Source organism: Nestor notabilis, unplaced genomic scaffold (genome assembly GCF_000696875.1).
Source record: "Nestor notabilis isolate BGI_N333 unplaced genomic scaffold, ASM69687v1 scaffold17218, whole genome shotgun sequence".
Classification (NCBI taxonomy): Eukaryota; Metazoa; Chordata; class Aves; order Psittaciformes; family Psittacidae; genus Nestor; species Nestor notabilis.
In genome coordinates this window covers 1-13,779 of record NW_009940956.1, presented here as the reverse complement: position 1 = coordinate 13,779, position 13,779 = coordinate 1, and the positions used below count along the sequence as shown (strand labels likewise).

Here is a 13,779-nt window from a genome sequence, read left to right as displayed (position 1 = left end):
AAACATGAAAAAAACCATTTGATAAGTTTACATTCATCCTATTTCAAAACACACACACAATTAGTTTAATTTACACTATACAGTATCTGTTAAATAGGAACATTACAGAGTTTCAAAAAGAATCACAAAATATATACAAACTGAATATTGAAATGGTACGATTTTCCTTCCCTTCTTTACAGGGTCTTTTTTTCTGTTAACAGTTGCTACATCTGGTTTTGGACACAGAGTGTTTATGTACCTATGCAGCACATTTCTGGAGGAGTAATAATAACAACAATAATCATAAAACGTGCTTTAGAACAAAACTACTATCAACTCTCCTTACTGCTCATTTAAAATAAATTACGTTTGTTGGGGTGGTTTTTTGTTGCTGTTTTTTATAAATTGCATGATATTAGATGTAAGCAAGGACAATAGTATTTTAAAATATCTGAGCCACAGTTCTGCTGCATCACTGGTTCCTCATCCAACCTTTGGTTTTAAAGCCAACCCAGTTTTACATGGCAGTGTAAGTAGCCAAAACACTTAATACGGCAGTACAGGTAGTCGAAATGCTTAACCCAAGAGCATTTCCATGTCTTCATGACAGAGCTAGGGTCTGTGCTGACTTCCACGCTGCTCAAGTGCCTGACATGGCAACACCCAAAGCCACTGATGAAATAAGGCCACTTCCTTCCAGCTCTCCCTGGTTACAAAAATCGGGTAAGGTCCTTATTTCCCAACAGCTGCAGCCATCTGAACAGCCAGAAGAACTGACTACTGCAGACGGTTCCCAGACACAGTCCCAACGCGTGATCTTCGCCCCTGCAGCATCACGTTGTTGGGCTCAGTCCTCCGTGTCGGGCTGCACCCCCAGCATTGCGTGCAGCTCCTCTGCTGTGTACCCCAGCAGGTTCTGCAGGTCACACACGAAGCGATACACGTAGCGTTTCCCTGAAGTCTTGTGGATGATGTTCTTGTCATAATAGTAGCGTAGGCCTCGGCTGAGCTTCTCATAGTTCATTTTTGGCTTGTTTTTCCTCCTTCCCCACCTCCGTGCCACCTGGCAGGCCGAAAAGAAAGCAAAACGCAAAGGGTTTATTCAAGTCATGTTCTTCTAGTTGGTGGCTGATAAACAGTTATCAAAGCCCTTTCTTAGTCACAGCATTTTATTTGTTTTGGATGTCCTGAACTCAGATAAGGAAAAGAAGAGTTGGTGACTGACCCCACAACTGAATATACCCCAGGAAATTATCAGCGGCAGCTTCAGGAGAAAGTGGCTTATATAAGTGAAAAGGACAGCTATTGCTAGTGGATAGGTCGAAATGTGTTTAAGGTGATCAAGTTTATAGGAAATAGTCTCCACTCCCTCAAGAAGACACCATCTAACTGTTAATTTGCTATTGAGCAGCATGGGACAGGTCTTTAACCGGAAGCTGAATGAGATGAAGTTCCTTGGGGTCAATGATTTCTGCCCACCCACCCCCCCCCCTTTTTTTTTTTTTTTTTAAAGCTTTTTTTTGCCCTTTTTTTTTTCTTTTTAAATAAAGCCTTTGTATCACATTTCTTAATATAATAACTTTCCTGCTGGTAGGAGTATGAGAAAATGAAAATGCATTCTGTTAATTCTTAATGACTAAAGCTGTAAGTTCCCAAAATATTTCAAAAGTGGCACTACTGTGTATCTAAAAGAACAGTAATAGGCAGAGCGCATTTTCCCCATGCCTTTGTGCAATCCCAGGCATTGTTGATTCAACTACATCCAGTAAACTAACCTACAGTATTCCACTATCTGAAGAATGAACTTGGTATACTACCTTCAAGTATCAAGCTATAAAACGTGCTCTCCTAACTACAAACAAATGCTAATATCCCTGGGTGGGAGGAGAGGGGGAAACATCCCACAGCAATCATGACTGTACAATAAGGCATTTGCAGATGAGATTTCAGCAAGTGTCTGATTGTGTAAATGCTTTATATTCAAGACTAGGCCCACAGATGGCGGATCAGACCTTAAATGTTCGTATTCACCACAGCTAGCCACGTACCTCATCTGGGTCAGCAAGTTTAAATTCCCATCCATCTCCTGTCCAACTAATGAATGACTGACATGACTTGTCAGTCAGTAGCTCCAGAAGGAACTGCCATAGCTGTATAGGTCCACTGCCTATTGAGAAAGAGAGGGTGGGGAGAAGCCACAATTAATACTCCTGTGAGCTCTACCATAACCAGCGTATGTAACCATACTCATATCTCAGGATAGATCTTGTAATTACTTTTTTTTTTTTTTACATCAGAAAAATGCTGAGATTTTTCTCTGTAACACAAATCTGCTCCTATACATGTTAAAATTAAAAGTCTGCTTTTTCATGGAAACACAGCATTTGACACAAGGTATGGCTTTCCCTTTCATATGGATCCCTTAGCCCTCACTCCCACCTCCCATGAGCTGCATTCAAAGCTCCAGGGCTTGTCCTGCAGTCCTTGGCTTGGCAAATGTTCTAAAGGAAAAACCGATTTCGGCAAGGACTGTAGGAACAAGTTCTTAACAGGCAAGCCAACACCTGCAGAAACTCCCAAGTACGGCAGGTTTTTTTTTCCAAGTTTCCCTCTTTTTCAAACAGATCAAAAAGCGCATTTGATTTTTAAGTGTTCTGGCACACCTGCCTGTCCTTGCTTTAGATGATGGATAGATCTATGAGAATTTCTGTAGCAACATTTAAAATTGAAGCTCTCTGTGAGTCGTGGTCTCTGACCACATTGCAAGGCATACCTTACAACCATACAACTTTATCACCATGGTAAGTATTTATAGAGAATACTGATGTTACATAAGAATAGGAGTGACCATTTTGCTTCACTACTTACCAGTAAAGCCAGCTAGAATTGCTGCCGGTATAACTGGTTTCCCTTGCTCTACAGGATCACTTCGTTCTTGAATATAGTCTTTGAAAGACATTGTAGGTTTGCTCAGACACAAGGACTGGCTACAGTCATCTTCAAAACTCTCATAGGATGGCACACGCTGTAAATCCACTAATGACGACTGGCTGTTCCAGGACTGTAGCATTGAATCTGAGCTTTCATAACTTTCTGCACCACTGTCACTAGATTCATGTTCTCTAAGCTTACCTTTATAAAAACAAACAAACAAACAAAGTGTTGGGTTTGGTTGGGTTTTTTTATCCTCCTCCATCTAGCTTGTATACATCAATTATGGAGAGGACAAAAAGCCATAGAGCATATGGCCTCGGACCACAGTTATCATACAGATGACAACTCACCAGAATTATCTATCAGCAAGTTCAGATTGCTTCTTGGGAAATCTTGATTTACCGCACAGTAGTTGACACCGACAGCATCTGCTTGGGTTTTAGGGAACAATGAAAACTCTTGTTCTGGATTAAGGAGGTTCGGTCCTGTGGAAGTCTGACAGACATCAGTCAGGAGACTAGGTTTGGGATAACTGAGGGCTTTAGGGTATCCAGGCATCTGCATACCATAAGAGTTCTGATCTACATTTACAGCTGAAAAAAGAAATAAAAGAATTCTACAGACCCTTAAACAGACTAATACACCTGAAGCACCTCACTACAGTTGTGCCACTAAGAAATAATTTTCCCAGGAAAATCTAAGAGACTGACAGATACTACAGACCTACTGAAAAAGCTAATGAAGTCGGTAAGAAGATCCCCATTTATGGGCTCCAAATCAGATTCTGTAAATCTCCCTCTATAACTTGCTGACCACAAATATGTCTATTATTTGTTCTTCAAGGAAACTACAGGGCTATAGAAAAAGCTGGAGAAGCTCAAGTGGTTTTGAATAAGACCCTCATCATTAAGTGGTGTAGTAAGGTTGAGCTGGAGATTGACTATGGTAGAATGAAATACAACACTAATCAAAGGGAGCTAGCACTGCGTCCCACACACTTTGAAAAGGTCTATTACACTTCTAGAGTCTTCAGAAAAGCCTAAATATAGCTCTTACTGCTCCCCAGTGATGTTAGTTTTTGACGGTGTTTGCTAGAAGTGGGAGCAGTCATTCTGCTCCACAGATGTAGTGTTTGGTATACCAAGAGGAAATTTGATTTTCTCAAAGCCTTTGCTCTTCAAAAGACTTCTGATATGAAATAGATGACAATTAAACAACACTAGGAAAGAAGGCTGTAGCAATTGAAGTCAAGTGCTCTCTTCAAGCACAGTGACTATTCTGGTGCGCTTTTTTGTTTGGACTCTGCAACATGCTTACAGTAAACAGAGAAGTAAAATGTCAAATTTCTTAAAATACTTACTTAAGGAATTATTATTGACCCAGTGAGGAACTGAGGTGAGATGAGAGTTCTCTGCATACTGATCCTGCGTCTTCTCTTGGCTGTCTGGGGAGAGAAGAGGGGAAACAAAAGAAAATAAAACAAAATTTAATTTGGTTTTATAGTTTTGAAGACCTGCCCTGTAAGCCACAGAAAGCTTCCAACTCTCGTGGGTACTTTGGGGTCATCATTCACGTAAATTTACACACTTCAATGCATTCTTTCTCTTGAAGAAAAAAAAAAAACACACCAAAACCAAAAAAACCAACACCAAAGCACCTAATCATCTTCCAACAGGTTTGAAAACCATCATACCAATTGAAGTTTAACACAGAAATAGAAACAACATAATCACAGTATATTTTAAGGTCCAAATCCTTAATCTATGCAACTACTGAATGTTACACTCCAAACGCCATGGAACTCACAGGGCACTGCATGTACGGTTTTAGCAACACCATCAGAGTTCACCCAAAGGTGTCTTTGACTTTTTGATAGTCATTCACTGAATTACCTTAAAAAACTACATTAAAAGAACAAAACCAAAAACTTGTAATGAGAACCGAACAAACTTTGTGCCACTCTTGGTTATCTTTTTTAAATGGGGTATTGCAGTAGTCTTATCCTAATCTCATTTCAATGATTATTCCAAGTAAAACCTGACTACAACAGTAGTCAGCCTGAATACAGGAAGATTCCTGCAGGTATCTCTATCTGTGCTTTGCATATCAAGGATGTATTAATGGTCAACAAAAGCATTATCAGAACTAAGTTTTAAAGTTCATTTTGAGTCTTCACATGTAATTAAAGCCCTTCATAGCGGAACAAGTGTTGAAAGAGTCCCATTTGTTTTTCTAATAGAAGAGCCTTAAAACAAAAGCGTTCTGGATCTATAATTACCTTTTATCATCTGTTCCAGGTGTTCCCACAGAATATCACCCACATAGTCAGGTGCGAGTTCCAGAAAATGCTCCTTGCCCAGGTTGCACAAGTCTTGGCCACTCATAAGAAACTGATGGAAGTTCACATTTACCAAGCTAAACTCATTGGTAGCCCATGAAAGCCACTGGCAAACTTGCTGTTCAGTCCACAACCAGGGATCTGCAAGACAAAGTATCCAGCATGTAAAGATAACTCCTGACCTTTGTCAAATAATCATTAGAAGGCAGTGAATGAACAAAATTGTTTACCCAAGTTACTCAGTTCTGAATGAATTCAGAATGAACCTATTCTGAATTAAAAAAAGAAAAAAAAAAAGGAAAAAAAAAAAAAAACCAAAACAAACAACAAAACCCCCCCCCAAACAGTCCTCTATTTTCCTTCTTCATTGACTTGTAATCAGAGATGTCCTCAGCTTACTTGATTCTCTCTTACGCTGCCAAAGCATGAGCTCTCCATGCACCCATTTTTAATACCAGCAAGTCTGGTCTTTCCAAGTCAAGCTGTGCCAGATTCACATAGGATCCATTCTTGTATTTCCTACTGACATCATTCTTTCTCTTTTGAAAGAGCCGCTATTCAGCCTCCTCCTTAGCATTAAAAAAAAAAAAAAAAAAAAAAAAAAAAAAAGAAAAAGCTTATAAATAGAAAACACTTACTATTTGGGATACCCAGCCGACACTGTTCCTTTGTGAAACCACTGAAAGTATCTTTCAAGGCCTGACTCATCACAGCCTTACTGCATGGGGTTAACAGAGGCAATTCACAGTTGTTGGACTCTACAAGAAAGAAAAGGGGCGGAGGGGAAAAAGAAGATACATTAACTTTTAGGACAGTGAAAGGAGTGACAGGTTTTTGCTGCACTATTTGAAGAATAAGAAAAGGAAGATAGAAACTAGGTATTTTAAAACCAGAAACAAACAGAATACATAATTTTCTGATATATCCTTTGACTTAATATATTAATGCTAAAATCTCTATGCTACTGGTTTGATAAAGTTGCAGCACACTAAATTAAAGTTCTGCAGCTTTCCATGATCCTCATTTACTCTTAATACTTACATAAAGAGCCTTTCTTGCAGGGAAACTTTACTATTACTTTTTCTTTTTTAAGGAAATACGAGACTGCTTATTCCCATTTTGTCATCTGTAGTTTGACCTCAGAATTCCTTGTAACTCCAGTCTTCATTTAGTTTGAGAGCTAAGTAACTGATAGTGGGGTTGTGAAGAACCAGCCTGCACTATTTATTCCAATGGAATAGAAAGCAGTGTTTCAGATTAGGAAGTCTTTTACTGCTATTTTGTGATCAGGATCATTAAGCTAAGGGTAATTTGAAGACAACTTCACCAATTCACAACTGCATCCCTGAACATTTGAGAGCCTCTGAGAACTCACACGCAGGTTGCATTTGGAGCAGCTCTGCTGCGCAAGAGGCATGTAATGGTGGCAGGGTATATAAAGGTGATGAACTTGGCAGACTCCAAGTCAGTTCATGAAGCTGTGCAGCTCTTCTCGTTCTCCTAGACTGTCTACAGGCTCCACTTGACCCAGCAAGTGGAGCTCATTACCAGCCCGTGCTTAACTTCTATTTTTACCACACCCATCCTCAATATCTGCTGGGACTTGCTTTGCTGACCAGAGCGGGTGACTGATTAGAATCACATTAGAACAAAGGACTGCTTTTCAGAGGCTTGAGGGTTGGGTTTTTTTTTCCTTCCCCAAGGGGAGATAAAGGCAACATAGGGTAAAATGTCTACATTTTGGATAAACCCTCATGTTTTGTCAGGGATTTTAGACAAGCATTTGTAGAGAACTCTTGATAGGTACTGTCCTACACACAGACACAAGAAAAAAGACCAAAAGGATCTGTAAAAAGTCCTCACCCCTGGTTTTTAATGCACAGAGTAAAACACACTGGGATTTACCACCACAATTTTCAAGAAAGGAGCTTGCAGAATACTTGCATTTTGATTATGGTTGAGATGTTGCAAGTTTCAATACACACAAAATTATTCATTTATTTATTTTTAAAATTCTCTTAGCTCTGTTTTTTACCTACTAAGGCTTCTTCCATGGACAGTCTATCAGGCTACTGAACACCAGTTCCCGTTTCTTTTCAGTACAGAGAATAGCACCTATCCACAGAACAACTCCCATGAATTAAATCAAGCATGTACACAGAAGTCCGTGTACTAAACCACTTCTTTTTAGGGAAAACCATGTTGCACTTTTAACGGCATTGCCATGAATTGGTAGTTGGACCCACGAATTTCTGATCTGCTGACTGGACTAAGCAACAAAGTGGAGTTACCATAAGAAGTAGAATCAAATCCTGTTGGCACTTCCTGAAGTGTTTGATCTTCATTTAGTGAGAAAAAGCATCCAGCAAAGAGAGAGTTTGAGCTATCAAAGGTGTCAAATGCTGGTTGACGCTGAAAAGCAAAACAATAAATAAAAAAATAAACAACGTGAGCATTTTGCTAGAGCACTGTCAACTTCATTGCTAGGAAGTAGCTGAGTTAGGTTTCCTAGATTTGGAGATCATGCACAACTACTATCTTCCATCAGCTAACTTGTGCCTTTGAAATATAAACACAACGATAGCATAGCTTCTTGTACATGAATACAAAACAATTAACATTCAGACCACAGTGCTAGGTGGGTGGCATGTTCTGCAGGTTGCAGTAAAGCCAAGTAAGGATATTAGTTTTCCTGCAACTGAGGCTTTTAACAATAGGGAACACAGACACGTGTGTGTGTACAGGTATTTATTTATGTACAGGTATATTTTAAAGAAATCCTTATTTCCTTAACCCTTGAAATTGACTATCCACTTGATGAATACTTGACAGCAGAGGCACAATCAGTAAATTATGGAAAAACAACTGCCAGTTCAAGACCTTGAGTAGATTTATTCTGTTTTGGGTTTGGGTTTTTTTTTTTTTTTAATAAAGGAAAAATTTAATCTGAACCATATCACTTGAAGCCACACAGTCAGCTTTATAGGACCTGAGGACAGATATTACTGCTTTGATGTGACTTTTATATTTGTGAGATACTGCATTTGCCAGCTACCACATTCTGCATTCTTTCAAGTGCTCAGTGAAATACTGCTAGTTTCATCATACACAAAGGGATGAACAGGACTGATAAAAATATACCAGATAAAGTGGATTCTACTAATACATTGGCAACATTCCGTAAATATTGTTGCATTTTGAAAACCTAACTTCTTTCAAACTTGACTTGTGTCGATTCTGTATGCTAGAAATACTAGTACTTTTACTAGATCCCCCTCAAGCCACATTAGTCTTCAGGGGACAGAGGGAATGTTAACAGAGGAGGAAATAACTTTAAAAACTACTTATGCAACTTGCTTGTTAGTCACAAGGAAACTGTATCCGTAGGATCTAAAGGCATGGATAGATAAAAGTTGCCACTGAGATTTATAAAAGCACCCCAGGATAGAATATTGTTCTGTAAAGCTACAGTTTGTTCATAGCAGCTACTGCAGTTCAGGGAGCTGGAGACAAAGGCAACCTGCAAATGCTTATTTGTTCTAGGCATCCACTGGTCTGCCAGCTTACGCCAAGGTAAAGGATTTAGCTAAGGACAAGGCAAAGATTTTTCAGGGCAGTATTCATTTACGATTCACAAGCAACCTGAACTATGTTTCTGGAATAAAAATGAGTGTTAACATTTCCTCACATTCCCTGCCTTTCCTTTTTATCTCACCACAAAATTTCAAGTGGCTTGGAGTCTTTTTGCACCAGGTGCCTATTATGTGCCAGTGTCAATCCCCTCCCCAAACTCCCCAAGTTACATTAACCCTAGTAAGAAATAAGGAACCATATTTTTTAAAGTTGTATTTTATAACAGGCTGCAATATGGCGTAGTACACACATTATGAAAGCATGCACTCCACAGAATAAAAAGTAAACAGTACAATGCCTCAGTTAACTGGGTTCAGAAATCTCCACTGAACACTGGCCAGCTAAGACAAATTGTGTACAATTGGTACCCCCACAACTAGAGTCAAAGCCAACCCACAAAAGGCTCACATCTAAATGAAACAAGTTAATAACAATTGCCAAACCTCCCAGTAGAAGATTCTTTATACATTACCAGATAAAAGCACTGACTCATCACTAGTATCTAAAAGAAAGGGCAAGTTCTTTCAACACCATCTGGAAACTCCTGCGTTTTGTGTAAATAGCTGACCCCTATCCTGAGTCACTGGAAAAAATGCTGCGGCATGTGAATGAGTAAAATCCATACTGTGCTAGTTTCATATTTCAAAAAGGAGAAAATTAATGTTTAAGCAGGTTCTTAATTTAATAATAGAAACGGGGAAAACCCAATATAGAATAAATTCTGCTGCTAGGTAACCATACTATTTGGCTTTTCAACACATGTAAGAGCAATTATTACAGAACAAAATAAAAAGAAATGTGAACGCTACAAAATAGTAGAATACAGGACTCTACATTGACTTAATTATATGACAACTGAATACTAAATAACTGCTTAGAACAACCACTGTGTTACAGAGCACACAGCTGTTAAGTTGGGAATCACTTGTGGATTTTGTTATTGTTGAGGGCAGGAGCATAAGCTATGAGGGGATGTAGAACATCAGAGAAGTTAGCATACCAGTCTCACTAGCTCATTCTTCAAATCATGGACATTCCTCAACGTTAATGAGAGTGGAAAGTGTCTTCCTGATCTTTATTTGGTTTACATTAATAAATGTCGTGTAAAAAAAAAATCAATACTGGGATTTAAAAACAACTTGTATGAATAGTGAGGAGGGAAGCACTTAAAGACCGAGTCTTTATGGTCCGCTGCTAATTTGTCCTCAGCTGTAAGTTCCTTTCAAAACAAGGTAACAGACACAATCTATCTAAAGATAAAATACATTTTATAACTATCTTTGTTTTATTACAATGTATTAGAATTCCATTTCACATACTTGCATACAGTAAGTGAATAGCCTACTTTTTTTTTTTCCTTTAGTGAAATGAATCAAATCCAACCAGTCACATCAGGAGAGCCCTTTTCCAGGCTTATCATGCTAAATATATAAAGACCACCCCTACTGCTAGTCCTGTAACTTATTTAGGCAAAAGTGCTGTGTCAACTCCAATGAATTTGTCTACCTCTTATTTTCAAATTCTTAGGATTTGGGGGATAGCAGGAGCGGGGGAAAGGATTTGGGCATGCAAGATTTACATCTTCCTATTTCTGTTCCGCTTTTCACATCTCTACTGGAAGTGGGAATACTCTAGAAGATTGAAGCTTACAAGCAAGCAAATAAAACCTGAACATGTGTTCATGGTCATACAATTCCTGTGCTAGCACTAATAAGAACACATTAAATACATTAGCTGGGAGATGCCCCAATTGGCTTTAGAAGGCGACAGCTAAAAAGTACTCACCTTTAGCATTCCTCTGTACATGTTAGACACAGGAGCTACTTGATCCATGTTCCTGATCCCAAAATCACTCATCTGAAAAAACAAGAGAGGTCACATGAAAAATCTTGCTACCTAGGAAGCAAACATATTAACAGATGTACCCTACTACTTCAGTACAGACTACAGAACAGCTCTCGGAATGAGATCCAGGGAAAGCTTCCCTTCTCATTGCTCACATCCCGACCACACAAGGCACAATTCCCATCTTACTTACGAAGCTTTTTAACTGGAAAACCTTTCACAGGCATCACTGGTGTTAGAGTTTCATGAAATCAGTGAACAAGAGGATGGTTAGCCTCTGATACCCAGTGTGAGGGCTTTCAGTACCTTATTCTGTTAATCTGAAAAGCCTCCAGAAGTCCTTTATCCACCAAGCATCTATTGCTCTGAGATATTTTCCAACTTTCACCCATTATCTTAACCATTCAGTTTTGTGCTATTTTTGTTTACTGTATTCCTGCTCTCATACCATGATTCACTTTGGACTTTGGCTTTCAAAGGAAGGAAGGGGACAGACAAAGCACTCACCGTGATACACCTTCATGTACCAACATTTACCCCTTTCACCCTTTTATGAATAATCACTCTAGCCAATACCCACTGTTAGCAACCTCCTTCCTTTACTAGGCAAAGCATCTCCCAACCATGTTATCTCGCACATTTTGTAAACATGGGATTAGCATATTTATAAAGCTTTAGAGGGCTTAAGTTTTAACTGAAGAGGGCTTATTCAGTAAAATACCCTTTTTGAAGTGTTGATAATGGCAACACCATTAATATGTTCACACTATTGAATTCAAAGCTGTATTAGATTGCCGGTATTACCAAGAACAGTGTTATGTGAGGGCTGTATAACTTGTTATCCCATATATCACTTACGGAAAAGAGTGATAAGACTCATATCCTTTTATTGGCCTATGGGAGAGATCAAACATAAGGAATAAAGCCAGTTTTATGGCCATTGTTCAGATTTATCATGATGCTGTAATTCAGGTGTTGGTGAATGATACCTTATCAGACTACACTGCGGCAAGTTGTCTCAACAATTTTTCTTCTCCTTCATCACAGCACTGGGCTAAATTATCTTGCTCCACAGAAATTGCCTGAAAACGTGTGTTTGTATTTAAGTAGTCACATAGGACACCATTAATATTTCCACAAAACTGTGACCACTTACTATGAGCAATAAGGAGAAATCAAAATACAATCTTAAATTCACAAGAAGATGGCAAATCAGGAGCTTAACAAAATAAGCCCAGCTTGTTAAAACGAGAGCACATTCAAAAGCTGTCCATATAAATGAAGAGGAAAATAAAAACATACAACAGTCGAAGATGAGGAACCCTTTCATCCTCTTAGATCACTTTAAAAAAAATATCAAGAGTCCTTAACTTGAAAGGCCTATTTCAGCTTCACTGTTATCAGACGTATGGGGCTTATCATCAAAATAAAATATCAACTGACTATGAAAGGAACATTCGACTTACACTTCATCAATGCTACCCCAAAAGTACAGTCTACTGAAAGCCGGTTTTTACCTCAAATAGCACGTACAAATATTTGATCTAAATTACACATCTCATTGAGCAGCAAAGAATTTTACACAGCATGAGTCTCACTCAGCAAGCATCCTAATCTTTTCATTAAATTTGCCACAGTTTAAACAACTGTTTATCCTTGCATTCGCCTGGGCTTTAAAAAAAAGTATATGGCAATTTCTAATACCCTTTGCTTTGCCTTTGAAATCTGCTCTGATGTCTAGGGATAACCAGCTGTAAGCCTTACCAACTGGAAGGTATTTGTGAAGACATTATGTGTGTTTTCAGTAATTTTAAAGCAGATCCCCAGTGAGGGCTACAAATAAGATTTCTGACACTGTCATGTGCAATCCTGGCCTCTACACAAATCCTGTTAGGGACTTCCCCACTGCTTAGAAGGACTAGGATTCTCTCCTTCCTGGGTTGTTTTTTTTTTTGTTTCTTTGGAAGTGTTTAGGGTCCTAAGACAAAAGGTTTACACAAAGTCTTCATTACATGACATTGCTCTTTAACCCAAGGCACCGTTTCTCTACAGTAGGCTGCTTGTCTGTTCTGTGGCCTTGCCTGGGCACAACACAGCTTATGGAAAACTAGACACTGAGCTCTGGTCTAATAACACATGAGTATTTAGTATGTTCTGTAACACTCCGTTTTAGTTCCGCCAACGAAATCTCTCATGTTTTTATGTATTTCCATAGCCCTTGCTTATCGTACATCAGTTCTCTCCTCATCTGCAGTATGAGCTTCCAGCTCCAAGATCTGAAACCCTTACAGAGTATCGCAAGATGAGCGAAGCTGAAATGTCAATATGTCTTTTTGTGACACAAAGGATTAAAGCTGGCTTTCTGCTGGACTTCAAAAGCTGCTGTTTCAGTTCAGAAAAGACACTAGGGCAGTGACTGGGCCTCACTTCCAACTCCTCCACTAATGCTGATGACTGCTACTTGCCAGCTATAATTGGTTTAACTGGCAGGACACCTTCTCCAACACCCCCGCATAGCTGAGTGGGTGAACCAGAACAGGGTCAACAGGATCAGGCACTTATTAACTAATACTCCTGAATTCTGATCAACTTCTTTTCAGCAATAGCCAGGTGCTTACCCACAGCTGGATTCAGCTGGGAACCATCCCCATGGAGAACTAAACCACACTAGCGTCCACAACGCATCTCCACTGATTTTTGGTGTTTTTTTTTTTTTTTTTTTTGTTTGCCTGTTGTTGTTTTTTTTTTTAACTTGAGGGAGGTGTCTGGCTGGTGGTTTGCTTTTAAACGGCAATTGTTTTAGCCAAACCACCTTGGTACCAATAGGTTAAAACACAGCCGCGCTGCTCCTCCGTGCAGCTCTCGGGCTCCTCGAGCAGGGACGAGCGAGATAGCCGATATGACTTTTCGCACATATGACACACTCGCCCACATAAAAGTTAGATGGGAAAATCATTCAGCCCAGAGGATGGGTTTTTTTTTAAGTCCCTTTAAAGTACTAACCAAATCCAGAGTGCGCGCTGCCCATTAACCCTTTCCTCCCAGCC

General features: G+C 39.2%; 1 protein-coding gene across 1 annotated transcript; it reads right to left on the bottom strand.

The window, feature by feature from the left end:
- Positions 1–600: 600 nt before the first annotated feature.
- ETS2 (v-ets avian erythroblastosis virus E26 oncogene homolog 2) lies at positions 601–10,747 on the bottom strand. Its single transcript, XM_010020637.1, has 9 exons — positions 10,673–10,747; positions 7,546–7,666; positions 5,893–6,012; positions 5,195–5,395; positions 4,277–4,360; positions 3,267–3,509; positions 2,851–3,114; positions 2,031–2,149; positions 601–1,045 (listed from the first exon to the last, which is right to left on the bottom strand). The coding sequence occupies exons 1-9, from the start codon at positions 10,742–10,744 to the stop codon at positions 830–832; spliced, it is 1,440 nt and encodes a 479-aa protein (XP_010018939.1). The 5' UTR covers positions 10,745–10,747; the 3' UTR covers positions 601–829.
- Positions 10,748–13,779: the final 3,032 nt, after the last annotated feature.